Source organism: Bufo bufo, chromosome 6 (assembly GCF_905171765.1).
Source record: "Bufo bufo chromosome 6, aBufBuf1.1, whole genome shotgun sequence".
Classification (NCBI taxonomy): Eukaryota; Metazoa; Chordata; class Amphibia; order Anura; family Bufonidae; genus Bufo; species Bufo bufo.
The window spans coordinates 175184522-175205341 of record NC_053394.1 but is presented as its reverse complement, the minus strand read 5'-3'; the positions used below and the strand labels follow the sequence as shown (position 1 = coordinate 175205341).

General features: G+C 45.8%; 1 protein-coding gene across 7 annotated transcripts in view; it reads right to left on the bottom strand.

Moving 5' to 3' along the window:
• The window catches only part of LOC121005287 (gastrula zinc finger protein XlCGF8.2DB-like), a 52061-nt gene that overhangs the window by 5892 nt on the left and 25349 nt on the right, over positions 1–20820 (bottom strand). For 3 of the 7 annotated variants that reach the window (XM_040437928.1, XM_040437933.1, XM_040437934.1), the window contains exons 1-5: positions 9358–9897; positions 9151–9214; positions 3339–3436; positions 3138–3240; positions 2741–2767 (exon numbers count right to left, since the gene is read on the bottom strand). In XM_040437928.1, the coding sequence (XP_040293862.1) occupies positions 2741–2767; positions 3138–3240; positions 3339–3436; positions 9151–9214; positions 9358–9456 (391 nt within the window). In that variant the 5' untranslated portion in view covers positions 9457–9897. Of the gene's footprint in view, positions 1–2740; positions 2768–3137; positions 3241–3338; positions 3437–9150; positions 9215–9357; positions 9914–20820 lie in introns of those variants that run through there. The other 4 variants (XM_040437929.1, XM_040437930.1, XM_040437931.1 and 1 more) reach the window with 4 other exon arrangements.

Genomic DNA, 20820 nt, shown 5'->3' with positions numbered 1-20820 from the left:
TATATAAGAAAACCCAGGAATAGCGCTGCTAAGATATCAGATATACAATATAGAGCAAGGGGAATATCAAATAAACCATGGCAGGGTAACGTGGAATCTCTCCCCAAGACGTCCCTATTGCTGACTCAGCCTAGAGAATCACCTTGATGGCAGGAATGGGGACAGAGGGCACCTATGCCTGAAAATGCCCCTATTTGCCCTAGCAAAAATATAAAGTCATACCAATGCGTTTTCCCCCAAAAAAGTTCACAAATGGTTCATCAGGGGATTAATAGAAGGCAAAATAAACATGCAGATAATGTGGTCATGGTGGTGAAGCAATAACACGGACACCCAAAAAAATTATAAAATCCCTTCTTAAGGTGATAGCTTAGATTAGATAAATGCGCAGGACTACAGATGTAACTAGATAAGGTCCAAGGGACCACTCACGTGCGCCTGTCAATGCAGGGAAAGGGCGTCTCCTGTGAGCAAGATAACAGGAGACCCCCTTTCCCTGCATCGACTGGCGCACGCGAGTGGTCCCTTGGACCGTATCTAGTTACATCTGCAGTCCTGCGCATTTATCTAAGCTTCAAGCATTATGGAAGCGCTCACTAGTACGCATCGGGTGCCGGTAAGAAGCGCAGCAAGCGCTTACGATACTCACCCTCACTGGTCTTCTTTGATGGGGCCCCTGTTGCACTGTCCTGACCCCGTACAGCGTCAGGACGTAGTGCGCGCACTATGACCTAACGCTGCACGATGTCAGGTGACAGTGCAGCGCGGGCCAGAGAACACAGGGGAGCGCGCCACTGGACCCGGAGATGAAGAGGAGCCGCGACGAAGGAGAGGTGAGGAGTTGTTTTATTTTATTCATCTGAGGTCTGATAGGGGTTAAATAAAGTCTGATTTGAGGTCTGATAGGGGTTAATAAAGTCAGTGAGGAGGGGGTGGTGGTGTGGAAATTGGCATTTGGCACTAGTATATTATAAATGTAAATGTTAAATTGACTACCAACTAAAGGGCTTTATTAATTTATAATTTACCGCACATTTATAATATTACTAGTGCCAAATGCAAATTTCCACCACCTCAGTGACTACCAACTAATATACATAATAATATATAAAATATCGGTATAAATTATCGGCTATCGGCCTGAAAGTTCACAGATTATTGGTATCTGCTCTGAAAAAAATCAATATCAGTCGATCCCTACTGTACGTGTTCTCCACGGACAGCACACGTCCCCATTCATTTTAATTCACACATCAGTGTTTTAGCACTGTCCGTGGGTCAATGTTTTTAGCACGGATGCATGCTCTATTTTGTCCGTGTTCACGGATCCATCATGCCCATTATAGTCTATGGGTCCATGAAAACCACAGATGCCATCCATGTTTCACAGATCATTAAGAAGAGATGCTTTGAAAATTATTTTTCAGCTGTTCAGTGTCAGTGAAACATGGATGCAACATGAACAGCAAAAAACGGACACACGGACCCTTCACGGATGCATCACTGACTACCTGCTCATGGATTTGAGCACGGACATGTGAATGAGGCTTTAAGAAGGGATTTTATCATTTTTTGTGGGTGTCTTATTGCTTCACCACCATGACCACATTATCTGCATGTTTATTTTGCTCTCTATTAATCCCCTGATGAACCATTTGTGAATTTTTGGGGGGGGAAACACGTCGGGATTATACTTAGGGCGTTAGTATGACTTTAGATTTTTGCTAGGGCAAATAGGGGCATTTTCAGGCATAGGTACGGGGACAGAGGGCACCTACCACCTGACCTGGCTGAGTCAGCAATAGGGATGTCTCAGGGAGAGATTTCACGTTACCCTGCCATGGTTTATTTGATATTCTCCTTGCTTTATATTGTATATCTGATATCTTAGCAGCGCTATTCCTGGGTTTTCTTATAAAAAGCACCCAAAAGGAGCTAATATAATATACAAGATGATGTATATTAAAAGTTAAGTTTTATTGGTTCATGCTTTCTATGATTCATGAAGTTTTAATGCACCATAATTTTGTCTTGCTGCCCCCAGCAATTATATAGTGCTGTCAGCAGTTTTCAGGGGGTCAGAGCTGCTGACTGACTCCCTTGAAGCATGAGTTCATCAGAATATCTGAGGTGGGGGTTTACTTGCATAGTAGTAATGCGATCATATTGAAATGCCACAATATTTAAGTACATTTTCAGCTTCTGTATTCATACTTAAAAACCATCCTTCTGACCCATTTTAAGTTATTTTGTAGACACTGTGGGGGAGATTTATCAAACTGGTGTAAAGTAGAACTGCCCATAGAAAGCAGATTCCACTTTTCATAGCTCCTTTGGAAAATGAAAGGGGGAATCTGATTGGTTGCTATGGACATCCAAGTCAGTTCTACTTTACACCAGTTTGATAAATCTCCCCCTGCACGCCCATTTGCTACTGTATGGCACTGTGTTGCTGCAGTAATCTGGAGAGAATGGTGTTAATTATTTGTTACGAGTGAGACCAGTCATAATCTTCATACCATACAGTCTTTCAACAAAAGGCGAGTAACTGTAAGTAAAGCTGTAATGGCAGCAACTCCCAGCCCAACTACGGTTCTATGAAGCTGTTAGTTCAGGTCATCAGACCACTGGCCCGGGATTTTCCGCCTGTAATACAGGCGCAAAAATGTAGCCTAATTATGTGCGTCTCAAACTAGATTTCCTTCAGAAGACAGAAACAATAATACAAAACGTCACTTACCAGTTTGGTATCCCAGCCAATTATTTCCTGCAGTGAAAGACAAAAAAACGATTATGTTTTACAGGGCAGGATGGGGGTGGTAGTAGCTACAATGCATGAAGTGCTGGTTATAGTCACATTTCTGATGTAGATTGCACACATGATTTTTTTGTTTTTGCATACAGTATATTGGGTATGCTCACAAGGCCCACATTTCAACACATATTCTATGCCAAATCTACATCAAGAAATGAAATGTCCCCATTGAATGGAGCTGATCCAATCATGACACACTGCAAATGTGCTGTAGAAATGAGAGGGCCAGCCTCAGATACCAGCATGTACTTTAGGTCACATGAATATTCCCCAACATCACCCAATAAACGTTATTGAAGTGCATAAAATGGTCTCTACTCACCTGTGTTGCCATTGATGGGTATTTCGTCAAGTTCCTCCTCCTTCACTTGCTTCTTAATTAAGATGAGCTCCGTCTGTGTTGACACGTCACCCCGACATGCTGCCTACAGGTCACAAAACACGTCACGTACTTAACACTTTCCAGCCTAACAATACAGATCTGATGCCCTGAAGCCAATCCATGAACCTCACTGTGCTCTACCTGCTCATCACTGCAGGAGTCCTCTTCTTTAATGGTTGAAGACTGAGGGCTAGGCGACGTTGGAGAGGTCTCTGGTGTATTCGACCTGCAGGATTCATCTGTGATGAATATGCAATGAAAAAGTCACTTTATTAATGCCTTCAAGGCTGCATTTGCCCCTTATTTAAGAGTCCTAACTCATTTCCATCTATCCCTAGATAACACTCCGGAACAGAGTACTTCACCTCGGGATAACTATGAAACAGGGAGCAGCAACCTCCGGCACTCCAGAGGTTCTGAAACTACTACCCCCAGAATCCTCCTTTCACTTGTATGGAAGTTACAAGTACAGCTGAGTAAGTGTGTATGCTGGGAGTTGTAGTTTCACTGCATCTGCACTGCCAAAGGTTGCTGATCCCTGCTATAGAAGCACCTACAATATGAGTGATAACAATAGACCTGCTGCAAATACCTCTTCTTCTGGGTGGAAAACGTCTCGTGCTCCTATCACTTATACAAGAAAATCCAATGTGGAACCATGCCATACTGCTTTGTATGCCACTACAGCTGGGCATGTCTGCTCTCTACTGTACTGAATAAGGCAAGCAGAGATGAGAAATGACAGACTGACTTCTGCCATATTTTCGGACCCATCTTTGCTGCCAGACCAGAGCTCATTTCAGAACATTACACCATGTATTCCATGATGCCTGCAAAATTGGAGAAAAGTAAAGCAACAGGACTAACACACCATTTTGGTGTTCGAACCACTATGGGGAGCTCCGGCAACATGTTTAGTAGAGAAAGAATGAGGAAGCAGGTAGACAGGCGAGATGGAGGAGCTGTTAGGGCAGAAGTAGGCACTGTCCTACCAAAATGCGCCTCTACCTACCAGTCTGTCGGCAGTATTCAGCCCATCGCCTAACTGGCACAAAAGGCTAATTTTGTGGTGGAGATCAGGAAACGGTGACCCTGGTGCTGTTTTTTTCACTAGTTATAACACCTTACACAAACATTTAGGCCTGTATCAGTATTATCAATATCCTCCATAGACTTGTTAAGAACTGGAAGTTGTGTGGACAACCTTGGATTAGAGGGGCTGGCCAGTTTCTATTACTGGCTGTACGTGTGCTGGTAACATCACATAGTAATAATCATTAATAAACTATCGGCACTGAGGTTTAATAATTTAATATGAATATTTCATGTTTATATGCAGATCCTCTGACCTGTGCTGGGAACATGGCATCTGATAGAGGGTTCCATCCGTTCATCTGCACTGGGAATGGATGGGGAAACTAGCGCATGCACAGTCTGTCCCCCGTGTAAATGAATGGAGGCCACTGATGGACAGAAACCGCCATCAGTGGCCATTTTCGGAGTGAAGCTTCAACAAGCAGGTCAGAGAGACTGCGTGTAAAAATGAATTACGGTATTCACATTAAACCATCAGACGGCAGTGCTGATAGTTTAATAATGGTTATTACTAGCTGCATGTATGTGACGTGAGGCTACTTTCACACTTGCGTTCGGGGTTCCGCTTGTGAGTTCAGTTTGAAGGCTCTCACAAGCGGCCCCGAACTGATCCGTACAGCCCCAATGCATTCTGAGTGGATGCGGATCCGCTCAGAATGCCTCAGTCTGGCACCGTTTGGCCTCCGTTCCGCTCAGCAGGAGGACACCCGAACACAGCTTGCAGCGTTCAGGTGTCCGCCTGGCCGTGCGGAGGCAAACGGATCCGTCCAGACTTACAATGCAAGTCAATGGGGACGGATCAGTTTGACGTTGACACAATATGGTGCAATTGCAAACGGATCCGTCCCCCATTGACTTTACATTTAAAGTCAGGAGTCCCTATTAACCAGCCCAGGACCGCCGTACGCAGGATTGCGTCCTGGCGGCGGCCCTGTTATTCCTCCGGGACGCGCCGGCACGTCCTCTCGCGAGAGGCGAGATTTCCTGTGAACGCACGCACACAGGAGCGCGAGTTCACAGAAACCGGAGGTAAATGAGTACATCTACAGCCTGCCAGCGGCGATCGTTCGCTGGCAGGCTGTAGATGCAATTTTTTTAACCCCTAACAGGTATATTAGACGCTGTTTTGATAACAGCGTCTAATATACCTGCTACCTGGTCCTCTGGTGGTCCCTTTTGCTTGGATCGACCACCAGAGGACACAGGCAGCTATGTAAAGTACAAACACCACTACACTACACCCCCCCTGTCACTTATTAACCCCTGATGACCCCCCTGTAAGGCTCCATTCAGGCATCCGTATGTGTTTTGCGGATCCACGGATCCGCAAAACACGGACACTGGCAATGTGCTTTCCGCATTTTGCGAATCCGCACATTGCCAGAACTATATAGAAAATGCCTTTTCTTGTCCGCAATTACGGACAAGAATAGGACATGTTCTATAGGCTCTACAAAAAACGCAGTGTTCGCCCGATCAGGCCTGATCTTGTGCGCACACTTGCGTTCAGTCCGCCCCACCGCAGTGACATAAGTATTTTTTTTCTGATCACTGCAAAAACACCGTAAAATCGCTGCGGCGCTATAAAAAGATCACTTTTGAGAGGCATGGCGAGTTCATAGAAGATTTTTAGCGTAGTCCAAATGGAAGTTCATGGAAGTTTTTATTTTTTGTCACAAGTTAGTGGAATATGAGACTTTGTAAGAAAAAAAAATAAAAAATCATCATTTTCCACTAACTTGTGACAAAAAATAAAAACTTCTATGAACTCACTATGCCCATCAGCGAATACCTTAGGGTGTCTACTTTCCGAAATGGGGTCATTTGTGGGGTGTTTGTACTGTCTGGGCATTGTAGAACCTCAGGAAACATGACAGGTGCTCAGAAAGTCAGAGCGGCTTCAAAAAGCGGAAATTCACATTTTTGTACCATAGTTTGTAAACGCTATAACCTTTGCGCAAACCAATAAATATACACATATTGCATTTTTTTATCAAAGACATGTAGAACAATAAATTTAGAGAAAAATTTATATAGAAATGTAGTTTTAATTGAACATTTTTACAACTGAAAAATATCATTTTTTTGCCAAAATTTTGGTCAATTTCGATTAATAACAAAAAAAGTTAAAATGTCAGCAGCAATGAAATACCACCAAATGAAAGCTCTATTAGTGAGAAGAAAAGGAGGTAAAATTCATTTGGGTGGTAAGTTGCATGACCGAGCAATAAACCGTGAAAGTAGTGTAGGTCAGAATTGTAAAAAGTGGCCTGGTCATTAAAGGGCTTCTGTCACCCCACTAAAGTATTTTTTTTTTTGGGCTAGTTAAATTCCTTATACTGCGATATATGAAAATATAATGGTCTTACTTACTTTCCTTCAGAAGTTTCTTATAAAAACTAACTTTTATAATGTGTAAATTAGGTCTCTACCAGCAAGTAGGGCGTCTACTTGCTGGTAGCCGCTGCAAAAAACCACCCCCTCGTCGTGTTGATTGACAGGGCCAGCCGCGATCTCCTCCTCCGGCCGGCCCTGTCAGCATTTCAAATATCGCGCGCCTGTGTTCATTCGGCGCAGGCGCTGAGATGAGGAGGCTCGCCTCCGCAGCACTCCCTCAGTGCGCCTGCGCCGATTACATCACCGAAAGAGAAGACGTCATCGGCGCAGACGCACTGAGGGAGTGCTGAGGAGGCGAGCCTCCTCATCTCAGAGCGCCTGCGCCGAATGAACACAGGCGCGCAATATTTGAAATGCTGACAGGGCCGGCCGGAGGAGGAGATCGCGGCTGGCCCTGTCAATCAACACGACGAGGGGGTGGTTTTTTGCAGCGGCTACCAGAAAGTAGACGCCCTACTTGCTGGTAGAGACCTAATTTACATATTATAAAAGTTCGTTTTTACAAGAAACTGCTGAGGGAAAGTAAGTAAGACCATTATATTTTCATATATCGCAGTATAAGGAATTTAACCAGCACAAAAAAAATAATGACTTGAGAGGGGTGACAGAAGCCCTTTAAGGGTGTTTAAGCTAGGGGAGCTGAGGTGGTTAATATACCATCAGATCGGAGTTTTCTCCAATCCGATGGTATATTTTAACTTGAAGCGTCCCCATCACCATGGGAACGCCTCTATGTTAGAATATACCATCGGATTTGAGTTAGATCGTGAAACTCAGATCCGACAGTATATTCTAACACAGAGGCGTTCCCATGGTGATGGGGACGCTTCAAGTTAGAATATACTAAAAGAACTGTGTACATGACTGCCCCCTTGCTTCCTGGCAGCACCCGATCTCCCACAGGGGGCTGTGATCCGCACAATTAACCCCTCAGGTGCGGCACCTAAGGGGTTAATTGTGCGTATCATGGCCCCCTGTAAGAGATCGGGTGCTGCCTGGCAGCAGGGGGCAGACCCCCCTCCCTCCCCTGTATTTAACTCATTGGTGGCCAGTGCGCCCCCCCCCTCCCTCCCTCCCCTGTATTTAACTCATTGGTGGCCAGTGCCGCCCACCCCTCCCTCCCCTGTATTTAACTCATTGGTGGCCAGTGCCGCCCACCCCTCCCTCCCCTGTATTTAACTCATTGGTGGCCAGTGCGGCCCCCCCTCCCTCCCCTGTATTTAACTCATTGGTGGCCAGTGCCGCCCCCCCTCCCTCCCCTGTATTTAACTCATTGGTGGCCAGTGCGGCCTCCCCTCTCCCCCCCTTCCTAATTAAAATTACCGACCTCCCATCATTGGGGGAGGGGAGGGTCTGCCCCCTTATGCCTGGCAGCAACTGATCTCTTACAGGGGGCCATGATATGCACAATTAACCCCTCAGGTGCGGCACTCAGGTGCGGCAGCAGTCATGTACACAGTTCTTTTAGTATATTCTAACTTGAAGCGTCCCCATCGGAATGCCTCTGTGTTAGAATATACTGTCGGATCAGAGTTTTCACGAAGTGAAAAATCAGATCTGAAAAAAAAAAAAACAGTTATGCAGACGGATCCGTTCTGAACAGATGCAAGCGTTTGCATTATAAGAGCGGATCCGTCTGTGCAGACACCAGACGGATCCGCTCCGAACGCAAGTGTGAAAGTAGCCTTACCAGCACATGTGCAGCCAGTAAAAGATACAGGTCTATGGCTGTCAGCCACAAAGCGATGAGTATTGTATGGCTACCCAAAGGTGCCTACAGGCAGCTCTGCCCTACAGACATAATGGGGGAGATATATGAAACTGGTGTAAAGGGAAACTGGCTTAGTTGCTCATAGCAACCAATCAGATTCCACCTTTCATTTGCAAGAGGAGCTCTGAAAAATCAAAGGTGGAATCTAATTGGTTGATATGGGCAACTAAGCCAGTTTCCCTTTACACCAGTTTTGATAACACTCGCCTAAAGGCTTTTCCTCATGTACAACTGCCCTTGAGGCTCACATACCGCGGAGAAACAGAATCTCTGCAGCCTTCAATGTTAGTGTCCCGGACAAATCGAGAACAGCAGCTTTCCAAGCTTTGTACCAGACACTAGCGCTAAAATCTTCTGGTGGGCCAGTCATCGTACTCTGCATCGCCAGATACTGCCCTTTCCCCGTGGTACCTGGCGGGGAGCCGAACTGTTTTCGACATGAGTGTTGAGTTTCGGAAGGACAAAAAAATGCTGCTTGCAAATCCAGGCACTAATGGTGGAAACAGGCCGGATCCCCTCTGGGTCCCATTCCAGTCAATGGTGTCTGGCGGTGCTCCAACCCCTTATGCCAGATACAATGAACCCCAGCAGGCTGCTCCTAGTCGGGACAGCCTGCCAGAAGATTCTAGCGGTTTAGTTCCCCGACTGGACCACTATTTACCGTACAAAGTAAAGCAGAAACTGGCTCACCTCCAGATTTTGGGTGGTCCTCCATCTTGACGACTAATGGCAAATGGGGAGTTCTTTCAGAAGCCTATAGACAGAAATGGAGAGAAGTCTATCATCAACGATTACAGGTTATGTGATCGTGGATTTGGTCACAGAGATTATCCAAGTTGAAGTAAAACCTGCTAAATGGCAGAGAGGGGGCTAAAAATAGAGAAATGTTCTACTTACCAGTTCAAAGCACCTCCGCTCCAGTGCCACCATGATGCACTCGTACACCCCACATGACCGCTGAGGCCAGTGACTGGCTGCACTGGTCACGCGTGGCATACAGTGCCCGGCTACCAGGCTGTAGCAGCAGTGCTGGAGTTGATGGGGTGTAAACCAGTAAATAGAACCAATTATTCAACCCCTCCCTGTACTTTCTAACTCTGACAACTCTGCACTACACCTTCAGGGCGATCAGATACACACTCACCACCACTGCAACTCCAAGCTGTGCAAAAGCTGCAGCAGATGAAGGACTGTCTCAACTTAGCATGACTTTCAAATTACAATACTGACTGCACTCCTGTGAGGTGGTCATGTGACCACCAAGAGTGGCGATAACCAGCCACAACTGAGACGTGGATTTCCTGTCCCAGGATACACAGCAGAGCATATAGAGAGATGATGCACCCCCCACCTACTGGCACCCAGTGTGCCCGAAACCTGGGCTCTGCTTCTCCCACAGCAGCCAGCTAGGCGTCAGGTAGAAGATCCGGACGTGAGGGGGCGTGGCCTCCACGACGTCATTTCCTATAGCCAGCGCAGACTCTGGGTAATGTAGTTCTGGAGGTCTGCCGGGTCCAGCCACTAGGGGCGTGCAGCTAGATGCGTGTATAACTGTGTGTACATGTGCAAAGCGTTTATATGTGCAGTGCTCCCTTATATATTAGGTCACTTAGCTTCAGTGCTGCACCATGTGAGTAATGACTATTCCAGTGTACAGGGCTTTACCGCCAAAGTCTGGTGGACATGAGCCATCAATTACACCTTCTCATAGTCATCATCACCTGTTATACATTTCATTCTGTCCTACCCATTGGCAGCATGTAAGGAACACACATTGGGCATGGCCAACCAGCTGCATGGTTTCCATGCAGCTGGTTGGCCATGAGCTGAGCGCTGCGATTGGCCAGCGCTACAGCATAGGAGAAGGAGACCGCGGCAGGTTCCCCTGGGTGGAGCCTAACTATGACTATACCGGAGGCTATAACCGGAGAACGGAGCGGCGCCCAGGGATAACAGTAAGTGCAGGGAGATCCCTGGGCGCCGCTCTACACGTCTGTATATTCAGTTTACATACTTGATTCTGATGAAAGGTCCTCTTTAATGACCAGGCCATTTTTTGCAAATCTGACCAGTGTCACTTTATGTGTGAATACCTTTAAAACGCTTTTACTTATCCAGGCCATTCTGAGATAGTTTTTTCTTCACATATTGTACTTCATGACACTGGTAAAATGGAGTCAAAAATTAGATTTTTTTTTATACAAAAATACCAAATTTACCCAAAAAGTTGGAAAAATTAGCAAATTTCCAAGTTTCAAGTTCTCTACTTCTATAATACATAGTAATACCTCCAAAAATAGTTATTAATTTACATTCCCCATATGTCTACTTCATGTTTGGATCATTTTGGGAATGACATTTTATTTTTTGGGGACGTTACAAGACATAGAAGTTTAGAAGCAAATCTTGAAATTTTTCCGAAATTTTCCAAAATCCACTTTTTAAAGGGAACCTGTCACCGGAATTTTGGGTATACAGGGAGTGCAGAATTATTAGGCAAATGAGTATTTTGACCACATCATCCTCTTTATGCATGTTGTCTTACTCCAAGCTGTATAGGCTCGAAAGCCTACTATCAATTAAGCATATTAGGTGATGTGCATCTCTGTAATGAGAAGGGGTGTGGTCTAATGACATCAACACCCTATATTAGGTGTGCATAATTATTAGGCAACTTCCTTTCCTTTGGCAAAATGGGTCAAAAGAAGGACTTGACAGGCTCAGAAAAGTCAAAAATAGTGAGATATCTTGCAGAGGGATGCAGCACTCTTAAAATTGCAAAGCTTCTGAAGCGTGATCATCGAACAATCAAGCGTTTCATTCAAAATAGTCAACAGGGTCGCAAGAAGCGTGTGGAAAAACCAAGGCGCAAAATAACTGCCCATGAACTGAGAAAAGTCAAGCGTGCAGCTGCCAAGATGCCACTTGCCACCAGTTTGGCCATATTTCAGAGCTGCAACATCACTGGAGTGCCCAAAAGCACAAGGTGTGCAATACTCAGAGACATGGCCAAGGTAAGAAAGGCTGAATGACGACCACCACTGAACAAGACACACAAGCTGAAACGTCAAGACTGGGCCAAGAAATATCTCAAGACTGATTTTTCTAAGGTTTTATGGACTGATGAAATGAGAGTGAGTCTTGATGGGCCAGATGGATGGGCCCGTGGCTGGATTGGTAAAGGGCAGAGAGCTCCAGTCCGACTCAGACGCCAGCAAGGTGGAGGTGGAGTACTGGTTTGGGCTGGTATCATCAAAGATGAGCTTGTGGGGCCTTTTCGGGTTGAGGATGGAGTCAAGCTCAACTCTCAGTCCTACTGCCAGTTTCTGGAAGACACCTTCTTCAAGCAGTGGTACAGGAAGAAGTCTGCATCCTTCAAGAAAAACATGATTTTCATGCAGGACAATGCTCCATCACACGCGTCCAAGTACTCCACAGTGTGGCTGGCAAGAAAGGGTATAAAAGAAGAAAATCTAATGACATGGCCTCCTTGTTCACCTGATCTGAACCCCATTGAGAACCTGTGGTCCATCATCAAATGTGAGATTTACAAGGAGGGAAAACAGTACACCTCTCTGAACAGTGTCTGGGAGGCTGTGGTTGCTGCTGCACGCAATGTTGATGGTGAACAGATCAAAACACTGACAGAATCCATGGATGGCAAGCTTTTGAGTGTCCTTGCAAAGAAAGGTGGCTATATTGGTCACTGATTTGTTTTTGTTTTGTTTTTGAATGTCAGAAATGTATATTTGTGAATGTTAAGATGTTATATTGGTTTCACTGGTAAAAATAAATAATTGAAATGGGTATATATTTGTTTTTTGTTAAGTTGCCTAATAATTATGCACAGTAATAGTCACCTGCACACACAGATATCCCCCTAAAATAGCTAAAACTAAAAACTACTTCCAAAAATATTCAGCTTTGATATTAATGAGTTTTTTGGGTTCATTCAGAACATGGTTGTTGTTCAAAAATAAAATTAATCCTCAAAAATACAACTTGCCTAATAATTCTGCACTCCCTGTAGAGCTGAGGACATGGGTTGCTAGATGGCCACTAGCACATCTGCAATACCCAGTCCCCATAGCTCTGTGTGCTTTTATTGTGTATAAAAACCGATTTGATACATATGCAAATTAACCTGAGAGGAGTCAGAGCTTGAAAATATGACTCTTCTCTGGTCACACAAGTAAGATTTGACTCTTTTATGTTAATTTGCATATGTATCAAATCGTTTTTTTTACACAATAAAAGCACAGAGAGCTATGGGGATTGGGTATTGCGGATGTGCTATTAGCCATCTAGCAACCCATGTCTTCAGCTCTATACCCAAAATCCCGGTGACAGGTTCCCTTTAAGGACCAGTTCAGGTCTGAAGTCACTTTGTGAGGTTTACACAATAGAAACTGTAACTGATCTCCTGGCACCCCGACCAGGTACCTCCGTTGATAGTTGCTCCTAGTGCTTTCCGAGGACTCCAAGCACTCCACTTGACACGGTACGCACTGCAGACCCCACGAACCGCCAAAGCTTGGTTGAGGTCTCACTGTCTCCTACCCACCCTGGACCTACGACAAGGCTCCAGGCTCCAGTGGGTGAACCTCTCCTAAAACCAGAGAGCAGGAACAGCTCTTACAAGAACTAGTAGTAAAGCCAGGGGAGTATAGCAAATCTTCAGCGTATAGCAATCCCCCAGTGTCGATCAGTTACCCAAACACCAGCCTCAACATGATGAAGGATAAAACAGGCACTCTTTATTGAGGGCTACCCGCCCGTATTTATGCAGGTCCCCATCTGGTGGACACGCCCCTAGGGGACCAGAAGGAAGACTGTGACACAGGACAGATATGCAGCAATTCAGGATACACAGACACAATACATCCCCACAATGCATCATGGTTTCCTCCTCTCTGCCCTGGAGACACCCGAGGAGTAATTCAATTATCTCTCAAGACAAAGGGAAATCGCCAATACACATGTGGGGACAACAGGACAGAAATCACCATTTAAACATGCAATGTCACAACCCTTACAGTAAACACAGACATTTAACATATCCCCAGATAGCTCAAGTCTGAGTGCATATTATTAGGTGAATGGCACTCAGACTACACGAATACAATAAAATTTGCTATCTGGGTACCCTCACATAACATAAAATACAATTCCAAAGACAGATTTAAGCTGTGCGGCTGGTCTGTCTTCTCCTTTAAAGTTAGTATGGGCCATAATCCTGAGGCAAGAGGCTGGTAGCCAGGCCTCTCCGAAACCCAGTGGCGAGGTTGGTTTCGCCACACATCTCCCCCTCCCAGGGAAGACTAACCAGATACCTGACCTCATGCCGGTCGGTATCTGAGTTAGTCTGGCAGTCCACCCACAACCCAATACTGGACCTGTTGAATTTTGGGGCCTGGCTCTGTTCGGAATGTCCCCAGCTGTTGAGGGGGCATCTGCTACTCCTTGCTTCCTTGTTGCTCTCTAGCCAGGAGCTGTAGGTACTTGGTGGGCAGAGGCCGACTGCGCTCTGCCCCGATGCCAGCTCTTCCGCTGGGGTAGCCTGTGGGAAGTCCGGCTCTGGAGAAGAGGATAGGGGAGGGCAGAGGCCGACTGCGCTCTGCCCAGATGCCAGCGCTTCCGCTGGGGTAGCCTGTGGAAAGTCAGCCTCTGGAGAAGAGGATAGAGGAGGGCAGAGGCCAACTGCGCTCTGCCCAGATGCCAGCTCTTCCGCTGGGGTAGCCTGTGGGATGTCCGGCTCTGGAGAAGAGGATAGGGGAGGGCAGAGGCTGACTGCGCTCTGCCCAGATGCCAGCTCTTCTGCTGAGGTAGCCTGTGGGGAGTCAGGCTCTGGATAAGAGGATAGGGGAGGCCAGAGGCCGACTGCGCTCTGCCCAGATGCCAGCTCTTCCACTGGGATGTGGTCAGGGAATCCTATCCCCAGGACCTTGTTGCAGATCGGCTGTGGAGAGGAGGAATCGCTTACCTCCTCCTCCTGGCATTCCTGCAGGGTTGGTGGGGAATCTGAACCGGCCGTCCAGCATCCAGGTAGGCCTGGTGCAGAGACCGCGGTCCCATCTGCACCATCAGAGTTAGGGGTGCTGTCCCCCTGTGGTTGGGGAGAGAGATCGGTTGTCTCTTCTCTCTTTACAACACACTGCTGCTGGGGAGTCAGACCAACTGTCTCAACTCCCTGAAACTCCGGCTGCCGTTTGGGAATTGGGCCGACTGCCCAGCATCTCTGTAGGGCCGGTGGAGAGACCTCGGTCCCATCTCCACCTGCCATCGGGAGGTCTTCCCAGAACCCGTCGATGAAGTTCCCTACTTTGGGAGTTGGTAGGGAAGCAGGGGGTATCGCTGGCAAGTCTTCCCAGTTGTAGGAGGGCAGATCTGGCTCTGCTTGTCAAGTAGGTTGGGGATGAATGGAGCTGAGCAGGTGTTGGTAGGTCTGCTCCAGCTCCCACTCCCTTGTTACCAGGTGGGTCATGTCTTTGCTCACCTCCCTTCCGTCAGCATAAACATGCATGCCCATCCGGTAGTCGTAGATGTCCCAAAACCTAGACTCCTCCATGCTGCCAAGATCAATGTCCTCCTCCAAGGCATCCCATAGTAACCCAGGTCCATCATAATCCTCACCCTCGGGTCTGTCGTGCTCAGCCATCCAGGGGGAATGTTGAATGACATGCCACCTTAGGGCCTGGTAAGCGTCCTCTAGCCAAAGCTCCTTACATACCAGGTTCTGGAGCTCTGTTAGCCACTCATCCAGGGGCTGCTCTCCCAAGAGACCCATCCGCATCATCACACGCTTCTGTAGCCACTGCTCATAACTGGGGAGACTGTCACGGAACCATGAACCAGACGTACAACAAGAGATAAGTGAAAATAAGAAGGCTTTATTGAAAATAAAGCTGTAAAGCAAAAGTCCAAACGGATGGCGAAACCGAAGCAGAGTCTTTGCGAAGCCAGAGATCAGGAACCAGAAGGGTAGTCAGACGAAGCCAGGATCAGGAACCAGCAGGGTAGTCAGACGAAGCCAGGATCAGGAACCAGCAGGGTAGTCGGACGAAACCAGGATCAGGAACCAGCAGGGTAGTCGGACGAAACCAGGATCAGGAACCAGAAGCAGCAGCAGTCTAGAAGCATGTGAACACAAGAGGACCAAGCAAGGAACTGAAGCCACAGACCTCCTATATATATGAGCTAGGCATCCAGCTCCTCCCAGTGGGAAGGAGGAGCCGCAGGGTGGGAGGCTACAAGGAACCCAGAAACCAAGATGGCCGCCAGCACATGTCAAACGAAGGAGAACAGCAAGAAGGTAAGACCATGACAGTACCTCCCCCTCAAGGGCCCCTCCTCCGCGGAGTAAAGAACGGTTTCTGAGGGAAGCGTGCGTGGAAGGCTCGGAGCAAGGCAGGAGCATGGACATCTGCGGAGGGAACCCAGGAACGCTCCTCTGGACCATAACCACGCCAATGGACCAAAAACTGCACCCGACCGCGGACCAGGCGTGAGTCCAGGATATTGCTCACCTCATACTCCTCACGATTACCCACTTGGACCGGACGAGGCCGAGGAACCGAGGAAGTGAAACGATTACACACCAGTGGCTTCAACAGGGAGACATGAAACACGTTGGAGATCCGCATGCCAGGAGGAAGCGCAAGGGCATAGGCTACCGGGTTTACCCTGCGAAGCACTCGGAAGGGACCAACAAAGCGAGGCGCCAGCTTGGGAGTGGGCACTCGAAGGTTAAGGTTGCGGGTGGACAACCATACACGGTCTCCGACCTGGTAGGAAGGAGCAGGCGCTCGTCTGCGATCAGCCTGGAGTCTCTGGCGCTGCGCAGAGACCTCAAGGGACTTCTGGATCAGTACCCAAGAAGCACGTAGGACGGAAAGGTGATCCTCCACAGCCGGAATATCCTGGGGAGAGAATACCTCCGGTAACACGGCAGGTTGGAACCCATAATTGGCCATGAAGGGAGACGTCCCAGAGGAAGAGTTCACCGCCGTGTTCCTGGCAAACTCAGCCCAAGGCAGGAGGTCAACCCAATTGTCTTGGTGATCGGAGACATAGCAACGAAGGAATTGCTCCAAGGCCTGATTGGATCGTTCTGCGGCCCCATTGGACTGAGGGTGGTAGGCCGAGGAGAAGGAGAGATGAATCCCCAACTGGGAACAAAAGGCGCGCCAGAACCTGGACACAAACTGACTCCCCCGATCCGACACAATCTCCTTGGGCAAACCGTGCAACCGGAAGACCTCCCTGGCAAAAATCATGGCCAACTCTTGTGCAGAGGGTAACTTCTTGAGAGGAACACAGTGGCACATTTTGGAAAACCGATCCACAATCATGAGAATGACCGTATGGCCTCGGGATGCAGGGAGGTCCACAATGAAATCCATCCCCAGGTGTGACCATGGGCGCTCCCCGGTGGCTATGGGTTGCAGAAGGCCCAACGGAAGGTGCCGAGGGGACTTACTCTGGGCACAAACGGAGCATGCCGCTACATATGCGGCGATGTCGGAACGTAGGGAAGGCCACCAGAACAGACGTGAAACAGCCCAGGACAGCTGATTCTTTCCAGGATGCCCCGCGGTCTTGGAGTTATGGTAGGTTCGCAACAACCGAGTGCGCAACTCCTCAGGCACAAAACATCTGCCGTTGGGTCTCCCAGAGGGAGCACCAGATTGAGCCGCCAAAATCTGCTCACCCAGGGGAGAGGTCAGGCTGGTGCGAATTGTTGTGCATTTTCATAAGTGTACAATGTATCTGATGATACCATATTCAATATGGATGATCATTGCCTTTAACAGCATGTGATCAGCATGAACCTGAAAAAAAAAAACAAGATGGGTTCATAGCAAGTTCAATGTGTTAAAAGTGAATATATAGAGAAGACTATACTTTTATTATTGTTTAGAGACATGGATTTATCTACAGTGGTTTCTCTAAACTTGTCTGTCTGAGGAACAATGGGTGTTTCATGGCTAAACCATGATCTGATAAGAGACGTCCATAAAACACATCTGGTGTGTGCATTTATTTAGCGTTTGAACTTATTAATGATTCATATATACTATGTGATATTGATGTATTATAACCAAATATTATTAATGTCTCTTTATATGTCTGTATCTCACTGAGAGGGTATATTCCAGGGGATATAAAATGTGTTTAAGTGGAAATTTCTTAAATAGGGTTTATTTTAGAGGAGCTGATGTTATCTCAAACATCATCACTCAATCGCTGAGACAGTTAAGATACACAAACCAGAAAAACCATCATTACTCCTATCTGCCCCATAAATTCAGGGATTAGGAAAACTTCTGATACCGCCAGTCAGTCTGAGCAAAGTGTCAGAAAGAGCCCCTCCTAATTGATTTAAGGTGTGAAAGGGCAAAGTTTAAGTAGTAATAAAACAATCTGTATATATGTTAATTCTTAAAGTATTCAAAATTGTATATGATACAACAGGGCCATCAAATGGTAGATGGGCAGAAGTTTCTGAGGAATGTCAGTTAAGTGACATCATCCCCATGTTTAACATACGTCACACCCACCTTATCTAATTGGTAATCCCTATTCCAAGAGGGGATGGGCATAGATAAGGATGGGGATATCTGATCCAGTTTTTGGGAGAGAAAAAAAAACTTCTTCACAGACACTTCACAAACTTCACAAAAAAGAAAAACTTCACAAGGACTTCTTCACAACGGAACTCTTTACAAAGATTCATTCATCAGCATCACTTCACACGTCAGGAACATACCATAGGACGGGACATATCTGAACCTTGGAAAGCTGAGTCCATTCTAAAAGCTCTTTATCCCAAAGCCAGGGGTAATGTATAATTTATTTCATTTGCAGTAATTATAAATCGCTCCAATTGGCATATAGTTGAGACCCCATTATTAGTGGGTCAATAGTGTTAAAACAATATTTTTATGGGAAATTTTAATGAACGTGCACATCATTAGAATTCCTGTAATATTGATATCAGAGTAGAATCTCTGATCGGATATTATTATCCGTAGTTAGGCCAACGGGCGTATTTATAAGGTGTCTCTTACTGCCATATTCTTTGATTGAGCATAAGGGATTTTCCACATATTCATTTCTATTGTTTTGTTGTTATTGTTACATTATAATATTTTAATAATCGGTAATAATTTGATAATAATTTGAATAACATTGTATTATACTTGGTGTACTAAATTAAGTAAGCCCGGCGTAAACGGCGGAGCATCATTTTGTGGTCAATTTTGATATTATCCTTGTATTCATTTGTATGCCATTTTTACTGCATGTATTTATTTGTAATAAATTATATTTTATATAATTAATTGCACCCTGTTTCATTATCTGCACAAATTAACTTTAGATATCATCAATAAAAGAACTGGCGTTTATATGTCCGCCAATAAAAAATTTAATTTTTAATTTTTCATATTTCATAAAAATATGAAATCATAATTTTTATGATTTCATATCTTATATGAAATAAATACCCGACATATTTTGGAGGCCCCAGCGAGATTGATTGAGATATTTCTATAACCAATTTGTGCAATTAGTGAAAATATTCCTTAATCCTTATTGGCAAGTCAAATTGTTGTTGTTATTGATTATTGATCAAAATCATGAGTGTAACAGGCAGCGACCCAGGTAATGGCCAGGTTTTAGCAGATAGTCCATCTGACCCAGATAAGATAATCTGTAAGGTTATCAAATATGTTTATTCCCGTTTGAAGTTAGATAAAAATATAGATGAATGGACTAATGAACTGCAGGCAAGAGCCTATGAAGAACGTGGAGATATATGGAAGTTAGGTGGCATGGTTGATAGATACCTGACATATATGGATTTGGCAACTGATAATACCAAAAGGGACCAACACCTCTTATGTGCATTGCCACCTGTTTTGTATGCATTGTTGGCAGTCAGTACTCTCTCAAAAGTTAGGTATGAGTCTATAATGGGTACAAAAATATATGTATCCAAGATAGAATCAGAACTACAATCCGCAGAAGCGAAGATCAAAGACTTAGAGTACAACCTTAGTCACAGCCATGATGCATACCAAAAGGCAAAAAGCGATTTAGAGGATTTATATCTCCAGTATTCTAAAATTAAACAGACAGATGGATCAGCCCATAATATAGTCAATGCTGAAAGGGATCCATCTAACGCTGTGGGATATCCTGACCCTCCATGTCTTACTCCCCTCTATCCAGACATGCCATCACATGCTCTTAAAGCAGACCCCATCCAAGATACTCAGCAACCTGAAAGTGTTGGCATGGTTACACGGGAGGCATTCACCCAATTGAGTCGGGCATTCCAAACTGCAACCGCCTTACTAGATGCCAATAACATGGAAGCCCCTAGAAGTTCCTCTCCACATGTTCACCTGAGAAGAGATGTTAGGGTTAAATCACCTGTGCCGTATAAGTCTCATGAAAGTTGTGAAAGTGCATGTGAGTTTGACAGTGGTGTAGGTAAGCATGTGACTTATTCCTTGCCACAGGATCACAGGCGACCAACATATGCTGAGGTGGTTTCTAGGAATAAAAATTCCCAATATTCAGATAAGGATCAGAGCTCCTCCAGCATAATTAAGTTTTTGAATACTACAGTATCCAAATTTGCCAAGAAAGGTTCTTCTCAGATAGCCAATCACTTGGAACTGTATGAATCCACTATGGATTCTTTAAAATTATACTCTGATGCTGACAGGATCAGATTCCTTCCATGGGCATTTGATGATAAGTATCGTCATTACTTTACCTCATTTGGGGAGAGAGGCATTCAAGATTGGCCAAGTGTTTTGCATGAGGTTAAATTGGAATTCGGACCGTACCGAACCACCACTGCTGCAAAACGGGACATATATAGCCTTACGTGTAGACCCAATCAGAGTCCCCGTGAATTCCTCTCTGTCCTCAAAAATGCCTATGGGTTGGCATATAGATCCCCAAAATGGGAATCTGAAGAATTCAAACAGTTATTCTATGACGCTATGCCAACCCAGATCAAATTTAACTTAGCCAGAGATCTGGATATTGATGCCCCCTTGGATTGGTTGGTGACTGCTGCCACCACGCTGTATAATATCAGTGAGTGCCATGCAATAGAGGAGAGAAGGTTTAAAAAATCCCCAGAGCAAAAGGTAGCTGAAGCTAAGGTAAACCCTAGCTTGGGATTTGAAAGCCAGCCACGAAGGTTCCCTCAATCTACAGGACCTGCTCAACAAGCCCAGCAACAACAGGTAGGACCGCCCAAACAGACCAAACCCCAAAATACTAATGGATCAGAGGGGAATAATTCAGGTAATGGGAGGTCTAACTACCGTCCCTATT